This window comes from Pogona vitticeps, chromosome 15 (assembly GCF_051106095.1).
Source record: "Pogona vitticeps strain Pit_001003342236 chromosome 15, PviZW2.1, whole genome shotgun sequence".
Classification (NCBI taxonomy): domain Eukaryota; kingdom Metazoa; phylum Chordata; class Lepidosauria; order Squamata; family Agamidae; genus Pogona; species Pogona vitticeps.
In genome coordinates this window covers 9,037,985-9,062,625 of record NC_135797.1, presented here as the reverse complement: position 1 = coordinate 9,062,625, position 24,641 = coordinate 9,037,985, and the positions used below count along the sequence as shown (strand labels likewise).

Genomic DNA, 24,641 nt, shown 5'->3' with positions numbered 1-24,641 from the left:
ATTCCTTAGTTTCGTTTTAACACGCTTATTTATTTGTCTGCATTTCATTGGTTTGTTGGTGACATTTATTATTTTTGTTTTTGTGGTAGGGGGATCTATGTTATTTTGTAAGACCGCCCGGAGTAGCAGTCTCTACTAAGTGGGGTGGTATATAAATGTTAGAAACAAATACATACGGTAATAACTCCGTAACAAGACCTTGGTTGCTGCTCCTGAACTGGAAGAGTATATCGGAGCATGAAATGGTGAAAAGAGGAATTTAATCAGTTGCTTTGATGTGAGAGAAGTTGACAAGGAAGAGAAAGACTGGAAATAGATTGGAAACTTGCCTTTTGTTTGTTTGTGTTAGCAGAAAACTTTCTTTGGTGAAACATTTAGTGGGATACAGTTACCTTGCTTGATTCACAATAAAATTTTAAACTTTAGCCATTTTCAAAAGTTTACTTATCTGATACTTCGTATCTTTTTTTCCTTCTCTCCTGTTATTTGTTATTATTTTCAGTTGTAGTATTTCTGCCTATGGATATTGCATGAATATTTAGCTCTGTTTAGTGAATTTATTAATCATATGGTGATACCAAATAAAAATGTGGTTTTATGATTCAGCTGTCACTCAAGTGAACTCAGCTAGATTTTTTATCGGAAGCTAAGCCCACCAATCAAGTGAAATATGTGCTAGCTTTTCTCGATACAGATGCTACGCTGTAGGCGTTCTGTTTTACGCTTTGCAGCTAGCTTTCATTATCCACCTATTAACTCCCAGATTTCTGGCATTCAGTGCATTTAAGCCCATCTGTAGTTTCTATATCTCAGGGTTGGGAAATCTTCCAGAGAGCCAAGCCTCTATTTGTCCAGCCCTGGATTTTGTAGGGCTACAAAAACGCACACACATCCACTTAATATAGATATATTTTACAAAAATAATTTGCTTTTACAATGAAATCCTTCTTCCACCCTCTAGTGGTCATACGTGAGTTCTATCTACCACTTAGATCAGGGGTCAGGGAACTTTTTTTTTACCCCCCCCCCCAAAAAATTTTTTATATAAGCCAACATTACCCCCTTGATTTGAAAGGAAGGAAATGATACAGTATTTGATGAAACCACCCTTTTTTCAAGCCTTGCCTGTTCCTTTTTTTCATAGTTTTGAGTCAGTCTCTCTCACTCACACACACACATCTGTCTACCCACCCATCCTCCATCCATTTTCTCTATCCATTTTCTCCATCCATTTAAATAAGCTTGATGAAGCCCTTGGTCTCCCACACCTTCCTTCCCCTCCTTAACTTGATCCTTTCCCGCCTCCTGCTTGCCTGCATTCATTTCCGGAGGAAGCAATCATTCAAAGCTCAGGATTGATTGATTGCTCGGGGCTATTCCACAGCTGTAGCCAATTAAGCAGGCTTATCTCCGATCTCTGAATGAAGGGAGGATTTACAAGTGCCTGCTGCAACCAGGAAGTAACAGGGAGAGGTGGCTTACAATCTTAGGTTTGGCTGCAGGGGTGGGAGGGAGGGAGGGGTAGCGCTCTGTTCCTTACCCTCAGGATTTTCACTTTTACCCCATTTGGGGTAATTCACCCCTGTTCCCTGACCACTGACTTAGACGCCTTAGTAACACCTAAATGGGATACATCTGGGAGAAAAGGCCTCAACGGAAAAGCTTTGAGGCTTAGCTAGGCCAAGATCCGTCCTGCTTTCCACCTCAGAAAGAAAGCTGCCAGCTGTCATGGGGGGCAGAAACAGGAACCTTGGACAGATCTTGGAAGGGAAGGAAGGAAGAGAAAGAGAAAGAGGGAGGGAGGAGGGGGGAGAGAAAGAAATAGGAAAGAAGGAAGGAAGGAAGAAAGGAAGAAAGGAAGGAAGGATGGAAAGAAGGAAGGAAGGAAGAAAAAGAAAGAAAGAAAGAAAGAAAGAAAGAAAGAAAGAAAGAAAGAAAGAAAGAAAGAAAGAAAGAAAGAAAGAAAGAAAGAAAGAAAGAAAGAAAGAAAGAAAGAAAGAAAGAAAGAAAGAAAGAAAGAAGCAGGCTGCTGCAATGCTTCCTAGGAATTGTAATTCCTTGGGGGGGGTGCCTCTAGAGCAGTGGTTCTCAACCTTGATTCTCCAGATGCTTCTGGACTAAAACTCCCAGAAGCCTTCAACCCTATGTGTGCCGGCCAGGATTTCTGGGAGTTGTAGTCCAAGAACATCTGAGGATCAACGGTTGGGAACCACCGCTCTAGAGAGCTTCATAGGCAGCATGACTACAACTCCCAGAGAGCATGGCAGTAGCTTAAGCAACAACAAAAAATCAACAAGAGGAAGCAAAGGTCGGAGGACCTGGTGGTGCTAATAAATAACTCACAAGCCCTTCTCCCGGGAGAACGGCAGGTGTGGGGAGTTGGGTTTGTGGGCTGCAGTTCCTGGAAATCTTGCAGAATTTTGAACTGCAGTCCAGAAACACGAACAGCAACACCTCAGGGTGAGCTGGGATCCCCAGGGTGCTGGGAGTGGCGTGTGAGCCCCCGGGGTCCTGCCTCTGCTGCACCGACAGTGGGGGCTTTCAAGCTCTGAACGACAAAGGTTTGGGGCCTACCTGAGCAGGCGTTTGAGCCAGCCTTGGGAGCTGAGGTCCGACACAAGAGTCAGAACCGCCGGACGAGAGCTCCCACCCCTTCCCAACTATCCCGCCCTATTTCCCATCCCTTCCAGAGCCTACTCTAAGAGCGCCGACGAAGGGAGTGGGGGGAAAAGTTAAGATATTCACTCCGGATGGCCTGGAGTAGCTCCACGGTCTCGTCAGCGGGCCAGTGGGCAGAACCGACGTGGCTGCGTTGCTTCGGGGCCGGCTTTGCAGGGCATCCGCGACCCCCTTCCTCCTTCCAGAATCAGCTGTCCACAGAAAGAGAGTCAATGGGGAAAAAAACACAGGGTTACCAGGTGTCTGAGGCCTGATCCAGGCTGGGTATGGGCCAGCCCTGAGACGAGCAAAGCCAAAGAGAGGACAGTCCAGGGTATGCACGAGAGCGCGCGGCGTCGGGTCCGGCAAAGGCTCCCCCCTAACTCTCTGAGCTTGGAACGGCGTTAGTGGTGGCAGCCACAGAGAGCCGAGAAAAAGGGAAAGAGGAAGGACCGGGGGGGGGACAGGGGCGGGGGGCCCTTCACGCCAAGCATAGGGGAGGGAGGACGTTAAAAACTGCAGCGGAAACACGGTACAAAGGACGGAAGATGGGAGGTTTTTGCAGAGGGCGAAAGTGGCTGGTTTTCCCCCATGCAGAACGAGGGGTGGAGGAGGCGAAGGCGGATCCAGGCAGGCAAGGGGGAAGAGGCAGAGGACAAGGTAGAATTAAAGCGACGCCGATGTTTACGACAAGACGTGAGGTTCTGTAAAAAGGCATTTAATCGTCAGCATTAAAAATTAAAAAAAAAGCAAACAAGTTGCTGCCATGAGACCAAACTCAATTAATCAGTTGTACAAAGGCAAAAAAAAATTCCACCTTTTTTTTATATATATATATAAAGGAATACCCAAGATTACAGCAAAGCAAAGAAGCCTCGGCAGCGGCTCGGCTGTCGGAAGAGACGCGCGACGACACGGGAGCAAGCAAAGAATGAGCCGGCGGAGAGAGCGACCCCTTCCCCTCTCAGTTGGGGCCCCAAGGAAAAGAGTTCGGGGGGGAAACGGGAACGTTTGGACGAGCAAAACCGTCTTCGGCCCATCGCAGAGTCGCACACGGCAGGGCTGGCGAGGCGGGCGACGGTTCTTCGAAGCAGGCGTGGTGTCGGGGTTATTTTAAAGTAACGACCGGATCGAAACGGCGCCCGGGAGGTGGGGAAGGGGGGGGAGAACAAGGCTAAGGACAGGAGAGAGAACAGGAGGGAACGGGAAGGGGGGCGGGGGGGGGAAGGACAGAACCAAAAAATGCAGCATCACCAACCTTGGGAAGAAGCTGAAGAAAAAAGTCAGTGGAGGTGAGAGTGTGATCAGCAAAAGGCCTCAGAGACTCTGTGGCAGCGTGACCAGCGAGAAGCCTGCAAAGAAATCTACACAATTTAGGGGCATGCATTTGTATATCGGGGACACATATGTATACATAAAGATACACATATCCACAGGCAAAACACAACACAAGATCTTTTGTGTGCATACAGAGACATGTAAATAGATACATATATAACACACAAAGAGAGAGAAAGAAACAGAAGTTGGCCAGAATCCAGTTAAAGAAATTATACTGGAATTAATAATATAGTGGTGCCTTGCTTAACGATTGCCTCACTTAACGAAGAATTCGCTTACTGATGGGTTTCTTTTAGGAATTTTCCACATCGTTTAACGATGTTCTCTGTGGGGGATTTTCACTCAACGATGTCTGTTTTCGCTCCTGTAAAAGTGTCTTAAACTGTTTGAAACCTGTTTTAAATGCTTGCAATCGTTAGCCCACCTCCTGAAACCTAGGCAAACTTAATTTGGTGTTGTTCTGAGTCTTCGTTAATTTTTGGTGAATTTTTTGTTTTCTCCATTGAAAGCCATTGAAAGTCCAATGGCTTTCAATGGAGAATAAAACAAATTCACCAAAAATTAACGAAGACTCAGAACAACACCAAATTAAGTTTGCCTAGGTTTCAGGAGGTGGGCTAACGATTGCAAGCATTTAACAGGTTTCAAACAGTTTAAGACACTTTTACAGGAGCAAAAAGGGACTTCGCAAACCCATTCAAATGCATTGAGTCGGCTTCAATGTATTTCAATTGGGGAACCGTGTTTCACTCAACGATGTTTCCTATGCCGATTTTCACTTAAGGACGGCAATCCGTTCCAATTGGAACGGATTAACCAGTTTTCAATGCATTCCTATGGGAAATGGGGTTTCACTTAACGATGTTTTCAAATAACGATTTTTAAAATGGAACCAATTAACATAGTTAAGTGATGCACTACTGTACAGTGGTGCCTTGCTTAGCGACGTTAATCCGTTCCGGAAAAAACATTGCTAAGCGATTTCATCGCTAAGAGAAATTAAAAAGCCAATAAAAACGCATTAAAACACGATTAATGCGTTCCTATGGGCTAAAAACTCACCTTTAAGCGAAGATCCTCCGGGGCGGCCATTTTTGGTGCCTCTTAAGCGAGGAAACACAGCAGGCAGCCATTTTGTTTACCCAGCGGCCATTCTGAAACCGCCGATCAGCTGTGCGAAAATGGGCGCTTTGCAATGATCACTTCCCCACGATCATCGCGAAGCGAAAAAACCCAATAGGGACCATTGCAAAGCGATCGCAAAAGCGATTGCAAAAACCCCGTCGCTAAGCAATTTCGTCGCTCAACGGAGCGATCGCTAAGCGAGGCACCACTGTAATATTATAATAATCATCATGGGCCATCAAATCAGTTCTGACTTATGGCAACCCTTTTCAGGGTAGAGAATATTCAGAAGTGGTTTTATCCTTCAGTTCTCCTTGGCAGTGCCCTTGTGCAGCTCGCCCAAGGCCACGCAGGCTGGCTCTTCCCAGTGAGGAACTGGATTCTCAGCCCACCTGAACCAACTGAGCTATCCAGCCAGCACTGGCATTAAAATAAATTTCAGCGGTAACGTAGCACTAGTTGGGAAGATAACATCTGCATTTCTTGCCTCATGCCGTCTCACCAAGACTCGCTGATGCCCCACTGAGATTTATGCCATAGGCTTACACCGCTGGCTGTTATGTAATAGGATTTTGGCCTCTGTGGAAATCTTGTGTACAAAAAGAAACACGGCCACATACAGCAAAGAAAAGGCATTGCTGGATGGGTACCGCATTTGCTGCACATTTTTCTATCAGCACGGGGAGGAGGAAAAGCAGAGGTTAAAAATCTTAATTGTTGCACATATGCGTTGACATCGAATCATTTAGGAGCTCTCGTTCATTGATGGTTAAATATGAAGAAATGCAATCCATGGGTTGGATTCTTTCATTTACAGTGGTGCCTTGCATGACGTTAATTCGTTCCGAAAAAATCGCTGTCGAATGAAAATGTCGTCATGCGATTTTAAAAAGCCGTAGAAACGCATTAAAACCCAATTAATGCATTCCTAGGGGCTTAAAACTCACCGTCCAGCGAAGATTCTCCATAGCGCGGCCATTTTCGCTGCCCATGCAGCGAGGAATCCGTGCCAGAAAACAGCGGGCGGCCATGTTTTTCACCCGGCGGCCATTTTGAAACCGCCGATCAGCTGGCTGAAAATCATTGCTTTGTGATAATCGGTTAGTGAAACGGGACCGATCATCGCAAAGCGAAATTCCCCCACAGGGAACATTGTTTCGCGATCGCTTCATCGTGATGCGATTTCGTCGTCAAACGGAGCACTCGTAATGCGAGGCACCACTGTAATCTGCTAAACTGTTAAACTCTAAGACACTTTTGATAACCAAGAATGATTTGTAATGAGTTACTGTAACAGCAAGTGTTAGAACGGCATTTTAGCATCTGGCATTTTAATATTTAAACAAGCAATGCTTTTTTTCACTCATTAATGAAAAACCAAATGGGTCAAGGCAACAATTTAATTTTTAACCAGTACCCTCCCTCTAGGTTTTTTTTTTTTCAGCAAGGGGGGAGGAGACATGTGGCGGAAGGTGGGTGCACTGTAGAGATCAAGAACTCTTCCCAGGACACTCAACCCGCTCCCGACAAAAACAGCAAACCCATAGAAATCCCCCCACTCCAAACCCACACAGCCCTCCCCCAACACGCCACGGAGGCTTTCGAGACACTTACTGCTGTGGGACTGCAGCGCGCTCAGAATGTCTGCGCGTACTGGGCAGCGTAGGCACTGGCGTACCTCTCGTAGTATTCGGCCACGTTATAGGCGGTGCCAATGCTGTACTGGGAATACGTGGCTGCAGCGGCCGCAGCCGCAGCATACCCGGGCTGGTTGTAGGCCTGGCTGTAGGTCTGGTTGGCGGCAGTGGCGGCTGCTGCCGCGGCCGCAGCGGCCGCAGCGGCTGCATAAGGGTCGGCGTACTGGGCCACCACCGCAGTCGAGGTCGCTGTCCGCCTCCCCACGGGGCTCCTCTCCCTATAAGCGGCTGGCGGGGGAGGAGCGGGCAAGGAGGCCCGGTCGTAGGCGGCCCGGGCCCGGTCGCAGAGCTCGTAGGAGTAGCGGTCACAGTACTCTCGGTCGTACCAAGCTCTGGCGCAATAGGGGGCGTAGGCCGTTGCGGGAGCCGCAATGCGCCCCCGAGGGAAGTAGTAGCTGGCGGCTGGGGGCGCTGGGGCGGCCACGGCAGCCACCTTGGCGGCCCGGAGGGAGCTGTTGCTCTTGGAGAGGGTGACGAAGATCTTCTGGTCCTCCAAGGGGGTGTCGTTGAGGTTCAAGATGGCGTCCATGGCTTCCCGCTCCTTGGCCATGTGGACGAAGGCGTAGTTCTTCACGATGTCGCACTCCACCACTTTGCCGAACCGCTCGAAGAGCTGCCGGATCTGGGAGGTGGTGGCCTTGGCCGAGACGTTCCCCACGTAGATCTTGGTGGCGTTGCGGATCTTGGAGGTGGCGTACTCCACCGTCAGGTGGGCCCCGTAGAACTCGCTCTTGTGGAGGGCGCTGATGGCCTGGTGGGCCTCGTCCTCCTTCTCCATGTGGACGAAGGCGAAGTTCTTCAAGATGTCGCACTCGTTCACCTGCCCGTACTGCTCGAACAGCTTCTTCAGCTCCTCCGCCATGACCACGGGGGACAAGCCCCCGACGAAGATCTTCACCATGGCCCGGCTGGCTGGCTGGCTGGCAGCGGGGAAGGGAGGCCGCGTCACTAGTCGCTTTGAGGAAACAGAAGGAAGGAAAGGGATTTAGAAACAGTCCCACCCAGAGGCTTCCTCGTCTCTTCTCATCCTCACCCGCCTTCCTTGCTTCCACGACACCCCACCTTTCCTCCAACCCACTGAAGGTACTATCACCCGGCCCTCCCTCCCTTCCACCCTGTCCACACAACAGCCCTGTGAGGTAGGTCACGCTGAGAGAGACTGTGGCCGGTCTAAGGCCACTCAGGGTGTTTCGTGTCCCAATGGGGATTTCAATGGAGGGGTCCCCATCCACCAGTCCGGCCTCTACACCAAACTCGCTCACCTTTTCATAAAGGCCGGCTTTGTATCCACACGGCTTCACATGAGAAATGATCACAGAATGTTTTATATGGAAAATAATGGTAGCAGAATCACCTTGCATCGTTGTCTTACACTTGTGTTGCCCCCTAAATATTTTTGGCCTTCCACTCTCCTAATCCCTTACTACGCTGGCTTGAGCTGCTGGACATTTCAGTGGCTGAGGTCTCTGGCTGTGGAACCAGAGGCTGGGAATTCGAATTCCTGCTGTGTCTCCTTGACAGGATGTGGGCTCGATGACCCATAACGTCCCTTCCAGTTTTGCAGTTCTAAGACGATGATGATTTGCTTGTTATCCTGACATCCCACCTTTTCTCCAGTATACGGCTCTCCTCTTCCTCCCTCTGTCTTCACAACCAGCCCTGTAAGGAAGGCCAGGCTGAGAGACGGCCACTAGCCCAAGGTCATTTCTGTGAGTTCCATGCCTAATGGGGATTTGAATCCAGATCTCCTGAACGGTGGTCAAACAACATACACCGACGTGGGGTAGTTCTGTCTAAGAGGAGCTCTCCCGGGTGTCAAAGGGCCCTTATTGATGCCACTGCTACAACAGCAATGAGAAATAGGTAGTTCTCCATATCCTGTGGAACTACAGACCTCAGCATGCCACTTGTTATGGACTATATGGTCTAAGGAGTTGTGCGTTCCCAATTGGGCAAGGTCCTGGATGGTCTGGGTTCGAGCCTTGGGTGAGATATAAAAACTCACTGGGTAATGATCTCTCTGTGACCTACCTCACAGGCTTGTCATGAAGATCATCCAGGGCAGGGAAGGAAATCCCTCTGCACTACTTTGAGCTTACAAGAGGAAAGGTGAAATACAAAGACTAAATAAAATCTCACTCTCCAAGGATTCAGACAGAAAAACCATAAAATGAGTCCCACTGGATCACAAAGAGCCCTTCTACTCCATCTTCCTGCTTCTCGAAAGTTGTGGTGTCATGGAGCCACAAGGACAATATTCAGGGATTTTTCTAAGGTACGAAGTATCGGGAACATGATACAATCATCTCGTCCTGCCCTGGCGTTCACCCTGAGCTTCGCTGCAGCCGCTGGGAACCAAATGGATTGGAAAAGGATGGTTTTGCAAGGGATTCCTGTTGCGACGCCAAGTATTTGAGAACAGCTCGATTCTGAATGTGCAATTAAGCTCCATGAACTATACAAAAGACCTGCTTCTCGGGATATGGCCCTATTCAGCTACTTGCATGATTAGACTCTCTTTGTGGGGTAAGGGGATTGTTACAACGTGTACTTTCAACTTCCAAATTTATTACTACCGTACTGCTCACAAAGACCACACCCCAGATGCGTCAGGAAAGCCTGTAAGCAGGCTGTAAGTACAAGTGTACCCATGTTCCCCAGCAACTGATGTTCAGAGAAACATGGCGGGTTTGGGGCCTTCTCTGTGCCCTGCAGATCAAGTACAACCTGTCCCACTACGCTATTAACACGGTTGCTATCGCCTGGCGTTTTTAATTGCGTTTATCAGTGTCACAGCACTGCAAAATGTGCTGTTCTGTGGATGTATCAGAGGCTGCTCTGGGAAAGCATGGCACCAGCAAACCGAGGGATGCCATAACACTCAACGGCACTGCCCTGGTGCCAGCCTTCCAACTACACAGAGCGCTTCTTTAGGCAAGGCTCTAGAAGAGCAGCTTGGAAAGCTCAGGCGGGATGCCCGGAGGTGGTGGTGGTGGTTAGGGTGGTGGGTGTCCTTGAGATGCTTCCCATTTTTTCCTTCTTCACAGGCCAGGCGGATGCGAGCCGAAATCCAAGAACACGCCAAGGACCCCGCAACCCATCAGATTTCAGTCGCTGGGGGGGGGTTTAAGGCAGATCCGGGCGGCGTCTGCAGCACCTCTTGCTCTCCGTGCCTGTTCATTGCTTTTATAGCCACCTTTTTCCTGCTCTCCTCCCCATCACAACAGACTGACAAGGTAGGCCGGTCGCAAGGTGACAAGAGAGGGGAAAAAAGCCCCAACGAGCCCAGAGGAAAAGGGAGGCATTCTTTGGGGGGGAGAGACACCCCCCCAAACATTCATTCCCCCCATTTCCTCCTCCACCCCCACCACCCCCTCCCCAGTGAGGGGTCCGAGGCAGCTCCTCCCCCTCCCTCCCCCTAAAGGACCCCCCCTTGCGCTTCTCCTTCGCCTCCCCCCCCCGGGAGGTGGAGCTCGGGCGCTCCCAAGGAAGGAGGTGGGCGAGACGGGGGCCCCAATCCGACCAAAGGGGCAGAGAGAGAGAGAGAAGGCCCCTTACTTCGGATCAGGCAAAATGGGGGGGGGAAGGGTTGGTGTTGCTGGACTGCGGAAGGAAGGAAACGGGAGCCGGGCGAGGATTGGGACCCGACCCCCCTACGCCCCGCGAGCATTGGAAGAAAGGCAGCGCCTTACTCACCGGTCGGGGCTCCTCTCTGCGAGGCAATGGCAACGCAAGGCGAACCGCGCTCGCTCGCTCGCTCGCCTGGACCCGCCGAGAGGGCGAAGCCGCCTAGGACCGCGCCATGATGGGGGGGGGAAGATTCCTCGGGATCACGTGACCACATGCACGGGGGGGGGCGGAGGGGTCTCCCGAGGAGGAGCCGCGCCGCCGGAAACGCTGCCCTCCCCGCGTCCCGTCGGTTTGCACGTGTGAACCCGGCGAATCCCCCCCCCCACACACACACACCTCCTATCCAGCCCGGGTGTCGCTCAACCATAAATAATAATAAATAAATAAAATAATAATTTTATTATTTAAAAATAAAAAAACCATTTATTTTTTATTTATTGATTTGATTTGATTTGTATATCCCGCCCATCTGGTCTATCCGACCACTCTGAGGGGGCTAAGAGATTTCCGGGGAAATCTCTGTTGGCTTGATTTGAACTCAGAACCTCCCTTGTGGAGCACCAGAAAATAAGCTACTTATACCCTTCCGCTGAGGGCCGAGTCCCTCGGCCTCCTCTTCTCCTGGCTAAATATTTATTTATTTTATTTATACCCCGCCCATCTGGTCTTACGACCACTCTATAATCCCCTCCTTCATCTACTCATAGATTTTGGGTTTCCAGACCCTTCCAGAGGATCTTGGTTGATCCCACCGGACACGTCCCAGTTTGTCAGCATCCTTCTTATACTGTGGTGGCCCAAACGAGATACACTACATTTCTCCCTTGACCTGCAGGAGTCTGAATAGCAGTGTTTTGGTTAGGCATGTACATCATTTTGATAAATAAATAAACAAATAAATAGATATCCAATAAATTCTGCGCCCCCTGGCCACCCAGAACCCAGGGGCATGAGTTCAAGCACCGAGGGCGCCAACGTGGTCTACTTGCCCCCAGACACAACATCTCTGATTCAGCCTCTACATCAAGGGGTCATAAGGACCTTTAAGGCTCTATTATTATTATTATTATTATTATTATTATTATTATTATTATTATTATTATTATTATTATTATTATTATTATTATTATTATTATTATTATTATTATTATTATTATTATTATTATTATTATTATTATTATTATTATTATTATATTTATATTTATATTTATATTTATATTTATATTTATATTTATATTTATTTAATTTATATGCTGCCCACTCTTCCCAAAGGTCTCTGGGCGGCTTGCAACAATTAAAATTCAATACAATAAAATACTGTATTACACACGGTATTTTATGGAAAGGATTGTCAATACTATGGAAGAGAACCCCGGGAGAGAGAACTATTCTCGGTATGCGAATCAACTGTTTATGCTTTGTAATTGTGTATGGGGGGGGGACATAAGAACTATACACAGATTTTGAGCTTCCCGAGGGTCTGGCACCTGCAACCCCAGTATCGTTGGAGGGAGAAGCGTTCTGCATTTCAAGCAAGAGCCAACTGAGAATACGGTTGTGTCCCTCAATCTGGCCACTTATACCCCTACCGATGCCCTCTCGTATTGCATTGGCTTTCTTTTGCTGCTGCATCACATTGCTGGCTCATGGCTGGCTTCTTGTTGAATCCTTCAATCCTTTTCATGCATCATCAGGGCTCACCTACCCGATATTCCTCCCCCTGCCTCAAGGTGGAAATGGATGGACTCCATGGAGGAAGGCTCAACCTTGAACTGAAGAAAGAGCCGGGCAGGGCAGTTCAGGATATTTTGCCAGTTAAAAATCCAATTTTGGCTAAGTTCTCCGATTTGTTAAGGTCACCCCAATTCTGCTTTCCAAGGTATCAGCTCCCCCCTCTTTGATAGGCCACTGCGCCGTGCGAAGCTTAAATCTGCTTTTTTTTGCCCAGGACAGGAAGAGCAGAAACCTGGGCTCATCAAATATCGTCTTGTTTCATCTCGGCTCGTTCTAGGCCTTAATTTTGAGGGTTTTCTGGTTTTCAAAATTCTGGTAGAATCCCCATCGAACTCTGGCCTGTTTCTGCTTTATTAAAAACGGCAGTGTGGGCTCGAAGGGAAGGTTTGCTAAATTTGACCATCAGGTTTTGTGTTCTTCGGCATTGGAGGGAAGGCAGGAGAAGGGGCAACGTCGGGAAATCCATAAGTCAACCATGTCCATGTTTTATTTGCATCCATACAGCCGTGGTCTCTCATCATTTGGGAGATTAACAAGGCATTAATCATGTTCTGTGTGCCTGTTTTGGACGGCCATAACAACTTTGGGGATTGATGGGCAAAGCCGCATACTGGTGTGCAAACATAATTTGTGTCTATAGTGCACACAGCGGCAACACCTTTCTTCATCTTCTGTGTGGGGCGGTCTGAAGTTACGCACCGTAGCATTTTTTAAAAAAATATCCATTCTTCCTTTCCTTCTTGTCAGTTTTGGCAGTCTCAGATTGATTAGACTCCTTAACCAAGGAATTTCCAAGCCCAGTGTTGTTGTTGTTTTTTGTGCTGTCAGGTCACTTCTGACTTACGGTGACTCTATAGATGCATGATCTCCAAAAGGGCCTGCCCTCGACTGCCCCGATCAGCTCTTGTCATTTCAAAGCTGTGGCTTCCTTCCATCTCTTGTTGGGTCTTCCTCTTCTCCTGCTGACTTTAATTTTTCTTTACTTTTACTTTAATTAGATTTATACCCCACCCCTCTAGACCAGGTCTACTCGGGGCGGCTTACATACATAAAACAAAACAAATTATATCTTAAAAGCATTGGACATTAAAAAAATTGCATATATAAAAGCCTTGCCAAGATGGAAAGATTAAAGAAAAAGTGAAAATCGGTTTTCCCAGTATTGTCTTTTTAGTGAGTTGCCCCTTTTCAAGATGTGCCTTTTTGCTTCTAGAGATGGAATCTAGAACCCCACTCCTTTGTCTTCCTGCTAGTCCGTGCTGCCTGTAATACTGTCCTCCAAACCCACATTACAAATGGATTATTATTTTTTTCCTGGTAGCTTTCTTCATCATCTAACTTTTGAATTTATATGGAGTAACAAGTACAATACCGTAGTAGGATGATCTCGGCCTTGGTCTCCAGTGACACAGTGTCATAACCACAGATACAGGTTCTTTAAGGTGCAACCTCAGCAAGCTGCAGGACTCGGATATATCTAGAAAACAGATACCACTACATGGCACCGAAGTGAATTAGGTATTTGGTGGACAAGAGGCCAGCAGACTGCAGTGTTGAGACACAGCCTGCAGAGGGCACCCCCACAGAAACAGAAGTTGAGCGTTTGGCACCACAGATGCCCAGTGGAGCAAAGTGGATAGAATGGATGGACTGGGGCTGACTAGCCCTGAGTTCAAATCCTGCTCTGTCATGGAAACTCTCTGCAGCTTGGTAGTAGTAAAACCACATGCTCAGTGTGATTGTGTATTAAATAAATTCCTTCTGTGGAGCCCCCAGGTCACTTCACTCCTCTTTTTGAATCTCCTTACCTTCTTCCTGGAGGTGACATGTTGTCATGGATATTGCAACTCTGGATGTGGCAACTGTATACTCCGATTTTTGTCTTGCACCCAGCCAGTTTCTAAGATTCGTCAGCCAACATTTCTTCTCCCTCCCTCCACTTCTTTCCCCATTTAATTTACTGTGAATGATCCACTGTAAGAGCCCGCACGTTTTGCTTCTCATTATCTAACTGAAGTAGTCTGGTTCAGGAAAAATCCTGAACAGGGTCTTTTAAAGAATTAGAAAGATCACAGAACAAAAGATCTACAAGTGAACCCAGGGGTCAACGAGTCCAGCCCCATGCCTGGAGAGGAAATCCACTACGAAACCATCCCGGATAGGTGCTGGAACATCTGCAACGTAGGAAAATCCACCACTTTCCAAAGTAGTCCATGAATAGCTGTCACCGTCAGGATAATCTAATGTAGAACTGCTAGATAGCTCAGAGGCCAGTAGTTGGGAGTTTGATTCCCCCATGGTGCCTCCTGGGCAGGGACTGGATTCCATGGGACCGGGACTGGCCCCTTCTATCTCTGCCGTTCTAAGATGACGACGACGACGACGATTTGCTTGCAATCCCCTTTCTTGCCATTTGGATCCACGACTTCAGCTCCTGTCCTCTGGAGGACCGAAGGAAACATTCAGATCCTGACAGTGAGTGACTCACGTTCATTAGCCAGGATAGGCCTACTATTCGGCATACTATGATTTAATTTGAGCATTAAAGATCGCACACCATCCTTACGGAGTTGCAATCATAGTAATAAGGTAAAGGTAAAGGTTCCCCTTGACCATTTTTGTCCAGTCGTGTTCGACTCTAGGAGGCGGTGCTCATTCCCCGTTTCCAAGCCATAGAGCCAGCGTTCTTGTCCGTAGACAATCTTCCGTGGTCACATGGCCAGTGCGAATTAGACACAGAACGCTGTGACCTTCCCACTGAGGTGGTCCCTATTTATCTACTTGCATTTGCATGCTAGGTGGGCGGGAGCTGGGACAAGCGACGGGCGCTCACTCCATCGCGTGGATTCCATCTTACGACTGCTGGTCTTCTGACCCTGCAGCACAGGCTTCTGTGGTTTAGCCCGCAGCGCCACCACGTCCCTCTCAATCATAGTAATAAAATATGTTAAACTTTATTTTCTGTGAGCAAAGGGGATATTCGGCCGGCGGACACAAGTATGTAAGTGTCGCCTTTCCGTCTTCCTTATTGCGGGCAACCTATAAACCTTTGGCAAGACAATCAGTGCTAAGTAGAGCTGACATGATCACCTGCCTTTTTATAATACCAACAAGCAACCATTCACGCCTGCTCCTCTTCAGGGCTAAATCTTTGGCCCAGATGCTGTTGTGGGATCCCAATCTGGATACTAGAATTTGATTCTACCATTTAACAGGCTGTTCTTTCCTTTCTTCATTCACCCTCCAGCGGGTACAAAGGTGTATCTCGTGTGGGTGTTGCATCTCGGAAACTGGTGTTTGTCAGTAAAAAAGCAAAGCATGGTCTATAGTGGTTGTTGTGGGTTTTTCGGGCTCTTTGGCCGTGTTCTGACGGTTGTTCTTCCTGACGTTTCGCTAGTCTCTGTGGCCGGCCTCTTCAGAGGACAGTACTCTGTGCTCTGGTGTAGTTGGCTTGGGAGTGGAGTATTTAGGGCTGTGAGATCAGCTTTTGTCCTTTTCAGGAGATGAGTGATTATTGTGTCTTGTTGTTGTGGTCTAAGCATTAGATCCCGGCCGTGAAAGCCTTTGCAAATACATGGTCTTTAGCCTTTCAATTCTGGCTGAGGCTGATTGACGCAGATACATTTCGGGGACTTTTACTCCCTTGTCAGCAGGATTCATGCTCTCACTAATAAAACCCAACCTCTGAGGCTATTTAAAGAACGTTCAGTCTCTTAGGTGCGCCAACAGGCAAGGCAACATCTTGTGTCCTGGATTAAGGACACCAGCCTTTAGGTCTCCATGGAAAAGGCTATGTGGTCCCTCAGATCACATGAACCTAAGAGTGGGTGAGACCTTTAACCGGGCCACTTTTTAAAAAAATCAAACAATTGCAAGCTTTTGTGGACAAAATTCCGCTGCCTCAGCCTAAGCGCCACCACTTCATGGATAATGCAGAAAAAATTATAGACGAGAGTCCCCAAAACCGATGGCAGATGTCAGTACCGAGTCTGGAGAGGTGATTTCAGACTCTGCTTGCAAACTTGTGTCCCTCGGTTTGTCCTTTCTTCTTCTTCCTGGTAAGCAGACCAAGTGTCTGAAGGATTTAATTATCCATTGTTATTGTTTGTTCTGTACTAGAATAAGGTTCAAGAGCTTCCCTTTCACAGCCTTGGAAGGTTGTTTTTTTTCCTATAGGGAAAGGTCCGGCTCCCTAGTCAGAGAAGACTTTGACGGTGATACGGTGTGGCGTCAGGCGTGAACAACTGCTAATCTAGATCTGTTCAACTTAGTGCCCGATCCAGTACAATCCCCTTATGGTTTTGATGTCCCAAGGAAAAAACTGGTGCTTAACCAGATCCGAACTAACCATGGCAGGTGCCAGTGCCTCGCTTAATGACAATAATCCATTCCAGGAAAATTGCTGTTAAGCAAAAACGTCGTAAAGCGAAATTAAAAAACCCATTGAAATGCATTGAAAACCATTCAATGCGTTCCAATGGGCTAAAAACTCACCGTCCAGCAAAGATCCTCCATACGGCGACCATTTTCGGTGCCTGTATAGCGAGGAATACGTCCCTAAGCACAGCGGGGAGCCATTTTAAGTACCCGGTGGCCATTTTGAAAACCCGACGATCAGCTGTTTTTGATTGTCGTAAAGCGAAAATCGGTTCCCGAAGAAGGGAACCGATCATCACTAAGCAAAATTCCCCCATTTAGACCATTTTTTGCGATCGCAATTGCGATTGCAATAACATCATCATAAAGCTGATTTGTCGTAATGCGGGGCACAACTGTATTGGAAACATAAATGGGGGCTGGCCAATAATCCCAATTGTGACGGTGGGCACGTCCTATAAACCTGACATCATATTGTGATGCAATGCCCCCTTAGAAGGTTCCCTCGAGGCTTCCTGCAAGAATGACATCATCTTGAGGGCACTGCTGCAGATAAGGCTTTAGATATTCGCCTCAGGCTTAGTCACTCTAGTCACTGTCCATACATAATTTATTTAATCAATTATTCATTATAGTTGTATTGCGTGTTTTTAAAATCTCGTATAATTTATTCTTTTAATGTTACGTTGTGGACACATCTTTTATGTCGTCTTTGTGACTTCCTGTGCCACAATGCTGTATTCTGTTATGGCACAGGAAACAAATAAATTATTAATTCCTTCCCAAAGCTAATTCAATTCCGTAGTGCCACAATATTTTTAAGTTCCTCGCCTGTATATCGGTGGTGTTATGATTGTTAGAGCTTGGGTATACAGGCTCAACTGCAGGTTAAAGATGGTCATTTAAGTTCTGGTAGAGGTCTGGTCTGCCATTTGGTGTAATCCTTGTATCCAAATGGCATACACACCTCGAGCAACTCCATTTGGTCTTGCTTTCTTAAGAAAGCAGCTAAGGAGTAAACAAATCTGTGTCCTTGCACCTTCCTGTCTTCCTTCTGCTTCTGAGATAAAGGTTTCAATTAAAAAATTTTTTTTTCCAAGTGATGCATCAGCATTGCCCTGATTTATATATATGCCTCAAGGACAGAGAAGAGGAAGGAAATGTTTAATTTTCCAATTTAATTTTCCAGTTTCCCCATATCATTAAGTGATCAAGATGTCTGTTTAATCCACTAAAGATATGGTGATATTGAAACCAGCTGGGAGATTAAAGGAGGAAGCTGCCTTTGGTTTGATTCCAGTGATGGCACAGGATGGAAATGAAATGAAACAGAGTGATCCTACCCACACATACAAAATAAATAAATAAATAAATAAAATAAAATAAAAATAAAAATAAAGAAAATGGGCTGGTTCACTCCAGCAATTGCATCATCTGACCAGCAGAAAAAGGAAAAAACCTGTCTGTTTCCACAGCAGACCAAAAAGCAGGACAAATGCCCATCTGATAGCACCTTCAATTTAAATTTTATCTGATTTTATTGTTCTAAGATGTATCCAGTTTTATTTTAATGGATAATGTCTTTTTAAAGATACATCATGCCATTTAAACTTGTTACGTATTATTCTGCTCAGACCAATGGCTGGATAACAAAGAACTTCCTTCCTTCCTTCCTTCCTTCCTTCCTTCCTTCCAAATTACATGCCACAACAGCTGATAAAGGAGGCAAAGACAAATTCTGTGAAGAACACTAATCTGTTATAAAATAGACCCATAAGAAACATATACATGTCATATCTGAATGGCAAGAAGCCTGCAGAGACTTTATTGGGGAGGAAGAGATAGAAAGAGAAGAGGTACAGCCAACATCTAGCGTCCGGCTCTGTCGCTCTCTTTGCTTCCTTCCTCACCTGCTAATTGGGCCGAGGCCAGTGGCCAGAGCAGAATCCGCTCGCTATGTCACCCGTTCTACTGGCCAGCGCAGCCGCCCCGCTCGTCTGTGACATCACAGACCATGTCCAGCGTGGGCTTTGGGTACTCGGCTTCTTAGTGCCTCCTTCACCATGCGTGGCTTGATGTGGCTTTTCCAGTTTTTCGTGGGTTGCTCTGCCATATATCCTACGGTAGCCCACGTCCAGCCGGAGGATGTGGCCCTCCTCCTGTCTTGGGGAAGCCTGGCCCTTAGCTCGGCCATGGTGTTCCTGATGGTGATTGTTGTGAAGAAGCTCGGAAAGAAGCCCCCGTCGAAAGGGATCCCTGAGAAAAAGGTGAAGGTCTTGTGGTGCAAAGTTTTGCTGAGGATCCCAGGAAGGCCAGCCAGCTCATCACCACGTGGGTGGCTTTTACTGGCTAAGAAAAAAAAATTCCAATTGATTTTGAACATGACATTTAAAGGGCTTTTAAAGGTATTGTCCTATGAATTTTTATTTCCTCTCCCAATAATGTTATGTCATTATTTTTCATCAGTTCTAAAATGTTTTTTTTAAAACAGTTTTAGAAGAGTTATCCATGTTAAACTATGCTAGCATGTCAGGCCAAAAACAAATGAAAATAAAATAAAATAAAAAAGACAAAAACGTTGTGGCACCTTAAGCACTAACTGGTATATTTTAATGTGAGCTTTCATGGACAAGAGTCCACTTCCTCAGACCTGTTCATGAAAGCCCACGTTAAGCAAGTAGCCTTTAAGGTGGCACAGGATTTTTGTCTTCTTAAATTTTTTAATATACTTTTTTAAAAAAATGTAAGCAAAATTAACAATAAAGTGAAGACGATGACCAGTGTGGGTTGGGTAACGCCCTGTATGAGAGCACTAGAAAGTTACAAGCAAGTTACAAGTGGTTTGTAATTTTTCCAGGTCCTCTTGATCTGGTGCAGATGCTATAAAGTTTAGGTTTGAGAAGAAGCAAAACGTCTAGCAATAACCAAACCTGGCTAGATGGCAGGGAAGCCGAGTTCTTTCCAAATAACAAGAAACACAAAGTTTGCTACAGTATTTTGTTCCCAACTAACCCACAAGATGACTGGCCATGAACATGTTATAGGAATGCTGCCCCTAATAATGAATTATGGCGAATTTGTTTTTCAGGCGCTGAAAGAATTACTGCAGTGGTTCCTAAACTGTGCGCCCACAGCACCCCTCCAGGTGCCACCAAACCCAGCCGCGGACACAGGACAATCCTCAGAACTTCTGCGGCGCACAGTTTGGGAACCACGGCAACAAGCCAACAGCTGGCAAAGGATCCGTGGTTCCTATCATCATTCATTCCCTCCCCTCTCTCCCCCTTACACCGCACTCCAACTTCCTCTCCCTTCAGCATGTGAAACATCAAAACAAACAAACAAAATGTAAAACATCGCCCCTTGCAATTTTTTGGTGCTGTGTCTGTCTCCCTTGCCTCCTCGTCTTCTTGGCTGGTTGTTACGGAAGAGGAGGGGGAATTAAGACCCGAATCAGTTGTGTATCTCTCTCTGGGTAACTCGTCTCTCTTTTCCATGCTGCTTTTTAAAAAGACAAACCAAACTTCCGACAGCTCCAGTCATTCAGTGGTTACCAAACGTTTTCCGCTCCTGTCTCCCTTGATTCACTGGCTTGACAGGGGCTGGACGTGATGATATGTAGGGTCTATTCCAGTTGATGATGATGATGTGGGACCAAAGCAGTTTACAACAATAGAAAATTAAAGTACCATACAGTAAAAATGACACACATCCTTAGTGAACCTCCCCTTCCAGGGTTCAAGCTCCTTGGATGTAAAGTTGGGATTAAAACCCAGACCAAACTTTCTCTCTCCTTTCTTCTTTCTTCAGCAAAAAGGCCTAGGTTTCAGAACTAGGGACGAGATATTTGGATTTTTCTGAACTACAAATACCAATGATTCTTGATTCTCCTAACTTGCAGGCACTTGACAAACACATATACTGTACACGAAGCACCTGGAGAAATGCCTGAACTGACCAGGCCTTGAGGTTTAGCTAGGCCAAACTTTGCCCAAATTTCCTGCCCGGGTATTAGCAGGAAGTTTTCTTTCTGATGCTAAGCCTCAAGGCTTTCTAATTTACACCTCTGTCTCCCAGGTGTTTGTGAGGTGCCTGTAAGGCAGGTGGAACTCCCAAAACGAAGAATTTGTGTAGTCCAGGAAATCCCGGAAATCCCAACTTTAGTCAAGTCTTTAATACGATCAAAGACCAGTCTCCAAATGTACAAAGAAAACAAGCCACGGAGCACTACATTCTCCTGTGCATATGTGCAAAAGTTAAAATACGTATCCTAACAGACATGATAGGTACTTTTGGCTCAAATCCCATTGGTAGCGAAACCAATCATTAATCCATTAGTAACGACCCTAGTAATTGCCCCATTTCCCCCATCTTGCACGAGCACCTGCTTAGTGAACATCCCCCCCCCCCCCGGGGTTCAAAGACCCTGGATAGCCTCTGTAAAGTTCATATTAAAACCCAGACCCCTTTATTTCTCTCTCTCTCTCCTTTCTTCTTTCCTCAGCCGGAAGATGTGCTGGTGAGCCAAGAGGAGCTGCAAAGCCGCCTTTGGCAAACCTTCTCGCAGATGGAGCAGGAGCTGGTGAAGCTGGTGACCCTGGTCCGGAGCCGTAAAGCGCGGCTGGCAGCGCGCCACCGCAGCTGCAAGGCCTCGGAGTGCCAGGAGGACAAAGAGAGCACTCTTAAGCCTTTCAACCTGGCAGTGTATGATATTGTTGAGGAGGATTAAGGGCCATCATCATCTCTGGGGCCCGCTAGGGAGAGAATGAGAGAAGGAATAAAGTTGCCAGCAGAGCAAGCGGCGGTTGAGTTGTGGAGCGATGATTTGCTTTCCGATTACGGGGACGATCTCCATGCCTCCTTTTGGGACAGCAATCCCACTGGAGCTCAGAAATATTCCTTTGGTGGACTACAAGACCCAGAATCCCCCAACCAGCACCTTCACGGAGAAAGGAGGGGTTTCTGGATGTGTAGTCCAGCAAAAGCAAATTTTCCAACCTCCGAATCCCATCTGTGTACTAAGAATGTCAGAAACCAGGTCTTTATTAGGGAAATGCATTTAGCAGGAAAGACAATGGGAATCTGGCTAAGTATGCAACTGCACTACCCCTTTTGTTGTGTGCTGGTATGGTCTGCATAGGGTTGCTTGAAGCCAGGAGGAGAAATGAGGTGCCTTTTGAACACCACACTTGAAGAAGGATGCCAAGAAACTAGAACAGGTCCAGAGGAGGGCAACCAGGGTGATCAGGAAACTGGAAACCAAGCCCTGTGACCAAAGACTTAAAGAACTGGGCATGTTTAGTCTTGAGAAAAGAAGACCGAGAGGAGATAGGATAGCACTTTTCAAATATTGGAAAGGTAGTCATTCAAAGGAGGGGCAGGATCCGTTCTTGACCATCCCAGAGTGCAGGGGCTCAAACTAGAGGAAGCCAGATTTAAGCTGAATATCAGGGAAAATAAATTCTTAACAGAGCAGTACGGCAATAAAACCAATTAACCTTGGGAGGTGATGATCACTCCAAAGCTGGAGGCATTCAAGAGAAAACTGGAGAACCACCTATCAGGTCTGCTTAGATCTGGATTCCTCCACTAAGCTGGAAGTTGGACTCGATGGCCTTCTAGGCTCCTTCCAACTCCATTATTCTACTAGTCTATGGTTTGGCATGATCCTCGCCTCCATGTGGCACATGGGCTCTCCTCTGGCGACTCTCTCCCCAGCCTCTCCTTATTCTCTCCCAAGAGCTTCAAGCCAAGGTCCTGGGCCAGCAGAGGAGGACTTGACCCGTGGGAGACTTTAATTCGGTGTAAACATGCTGTGGTTCCGGCTTGTGCTCATTTCCACTGTTAAACAAGCATCTGATGTTGTGGGGGCTGGAGCAGAGGGCTTTTATTCAGCAATACAGTGGTGCCCCGCATAGCGACGTTAATGCGTTCCAGGAAAAATGTCGCTATCCGGATTCCTTGCTATGCGGGGCAAAATGAACTTGACTTCCAGGACTTCCCTGGGGTCCTGCTTTCCAAAGAGAAGGAGGTTGTCTCTGAGATCCAGGAGGGCTTCCCTTCCCTCCAAGGAAGGGTGGAGTTTGTGGGGAGAGCACAATGCAAATGGGGGGAGGGGTTAGTAGTTGATTTCTTTTGCAACTGAAGGGGGTGACAGGCGGGACAGCATTTAGTGCCAGGATGAAGCCTGATCCAACCCATGTGTTACTCAGGAGTAAGTCTCTCTCCCCTACGTGATCTTGGTCTTACACATACAGTATGTGAACCGGGTGGAAGCTGAAATGAATTTAGCAGCCTCGGAGCTAAGCTTACTTTTCTGTTTTTGTTCCAAGCAATTGCACGTGCAGGAACAGACTCTACTAGGGTGCCCCAACCCGCACCCAGAAAAGTAGAAGCCCTTGCAGGTTGGGGTGCCCGGGGGGGGGGGAACTGGTCAGCTAGAAAAACCAATATGAAAAAAAAGAGTGAATCACTCCACCTCCTCAGGGCACCGAACCGTGGGACAAATGCCCCCCTGAACCAGCCCTGATTCAGATTGAGATGCAGGCAGTTGTGCAAGAAATGTGTGTGTGTGTGTGTGTGTGTGTGTGTGTGTGTGTGTGTGTGTGTGTGTGTGTGTGTAAGATAGGAATCAAGAGAGAAGGAGAGCACAAGGAGGAAGTGACATCAGCAACCCTAGGAATATCAGTCTGTGGTTCCCAACCGTGGGTCTCCAGATGTTCTTGGACTACAACTCCCAGAAATCCTGGCCAGCACAGCTCATGGTGAAGGCTTCTGGGAGTTTTAGCATAATCAGAGCAGGAAACAAACAATCTAGAAAGTCCAAGGAGGTCCTTCTCCTCCTCCTTCTCCTCCTCCTCCTTAGGCAGGCATAGCATAAGTAGAATTGCACCTTGTTATCTCCGCAGTGGCCACTTTCCTGGGTGTCGCCAAAGGGACACTTATCAGCAAAGAGGTCACAAGTGAAGGGGTGTGGCAGGCCCACCTGCCACAAAGCATGGGCTTCTTGACAGAGAGTAGGAGGAAATCACTTTCAAAATAACACTGAAATATAAAGAGGAGTCGTCCTGCTTAGACTCACACTGGGTTGTAACATCCCCCTTAGCTGTTGTCATTATTTATTCATTCATATATGTTTTTGTCATGTTTATTTTTCCTCCAGTCACCACAAGACTCTATTCTGTGGCTTTCTTTCCACTTCCTACTTTATCCTTACAACAAACCTGCGAGGTAGGCCAGAGGGACATCTGGGCCGTTTCATGGCTGAGTGGGGATTTGAGTGTTGGTGCAGGCTGCCCCATTCGGTGATGCCTTTTGCATTTTAAAAACAAAAACTGCCCCTGGCTTTGAAATTCCTTGACACGTTATAGCCAATAGTTCCCCATTCTAGGACTTCCGTCTGACTTACACACACCTTTTAGGCCCCTAAATGCGCCTCGCCTGGGAGAAAAGGCCTCACTTGAAAGGCTTTGAGGCTTAGCTTGGCCTAAGCTTCCTGTTCAGAAAGAAAGTGAACAGCTAACCCTGAGGCAGGAACAGGAAGCTTGGGTGGAACTAGGCCTAGCTAAGGCTCAGAGCCTTCCAGCCGAGGCCTTTTCTTCCAGGTGAGCCCGCATTCAGGTGTCCGTAATACCTGCGAGTCAGGTTGAAGCCGCCGAATGTGGAAGTCCGGGGCTTGTAGTCCCAGAAATCTAAAAATCCCATCTCTGTGCACAATATTAATGGGAATGACGAAACGGCTTGTTTTTATTGACGAACGGAGGTTTCAAGCTTGTTAGAGTGGTCTGAAGATGCTCATCCGATAAACTTGGGACTCTCAAATCGCTCCAAATTTGGAAACTGGTCAGGCTGCAGAGATTTATAAAACTGGATCAGATTTCCTTCAGACCAGACTGGGCCAGAGAAAAAGTGTGTAGAGCTCTCCCAAGCTCTACAAACAGCCTGTCCCACTTGCCACTGATAGGAGACCCAACATAGCCTACGGGTCGTAGCGTCAGGCCACCGCAGGAGTGAGAAGGATCAGGTCCAAAAACCCACTAGAAGTGGCATACTGACGTTGTCCACCAAACCAACCACAAC

The 24,641-nt window shown here is 47.2% G+C and overlaps 2 protein-coding genes across 7 annotated transcripts; one reads left to right on the top strand and one right to left on the bottom strand.

Moving 5' to 3' along the window:
- Positions 1–891: 891 nt before the first annotated feature.
- On the bottom strand, positions 892–10,670 carry LOC110090509 (uncharacterized). Of its 6 annotated transcripts, none has more exons than XR_012082113.2 (4): positions 10,518–10,670; positions 6,739–7,776; positions 3,917–4,022; positions 892–2,870 (listed from the first exon to the last, which is right to left on the bottom strand). XR_012082113.2 is itself a non-coding variant. In XM_072984324.2 (3 exons), the coding sequence occupies exon 2, from the start codon at positions 7,720–7,722 to the stop codon at positions 6,760–6,762; it is 963 nt and encodes a 320-aa protein (XP_072840425.1). In that variant the 5' UTR covers positions 7,723–7,776; positions 10,518–10,670; the 3' UTR covers positions 892–2,870; positions 6,739–6,759. The 6 variants fall into 6 exon arrangements, 4 of the variants coding, with proteins under 4 accessions (XP_072840425.1, XP_072840424.1, XP_072840422.1 ...); XR_012082112.2 differs by having other exon boundaries at positions 3,917–4,010; XM_072984324.2 differs by lacking the exon at positions 3,917–4,022.
- LOC140702841 (uncharacterized) lies at positions 8,011–21,364 on the top strand. The gene is made up of 2 exons (XM_078382027.1): positions 8,011–10,057; positions 21,067–21,364. The coding sequence occupies exons 1-2, from the start codon at positions 9,878–9,880 to the stop codon at positions 21,289–21,291; spliced, it is 405 nt and encodes a 134-aa protein (XP_078238153.1). The 5' UTR covers positions 8,011–9,877; the 3' UTR covers positions 21,292–21,364.
- Positions 21,365–24,641: the final 3,277 nt, after the last annotated feature.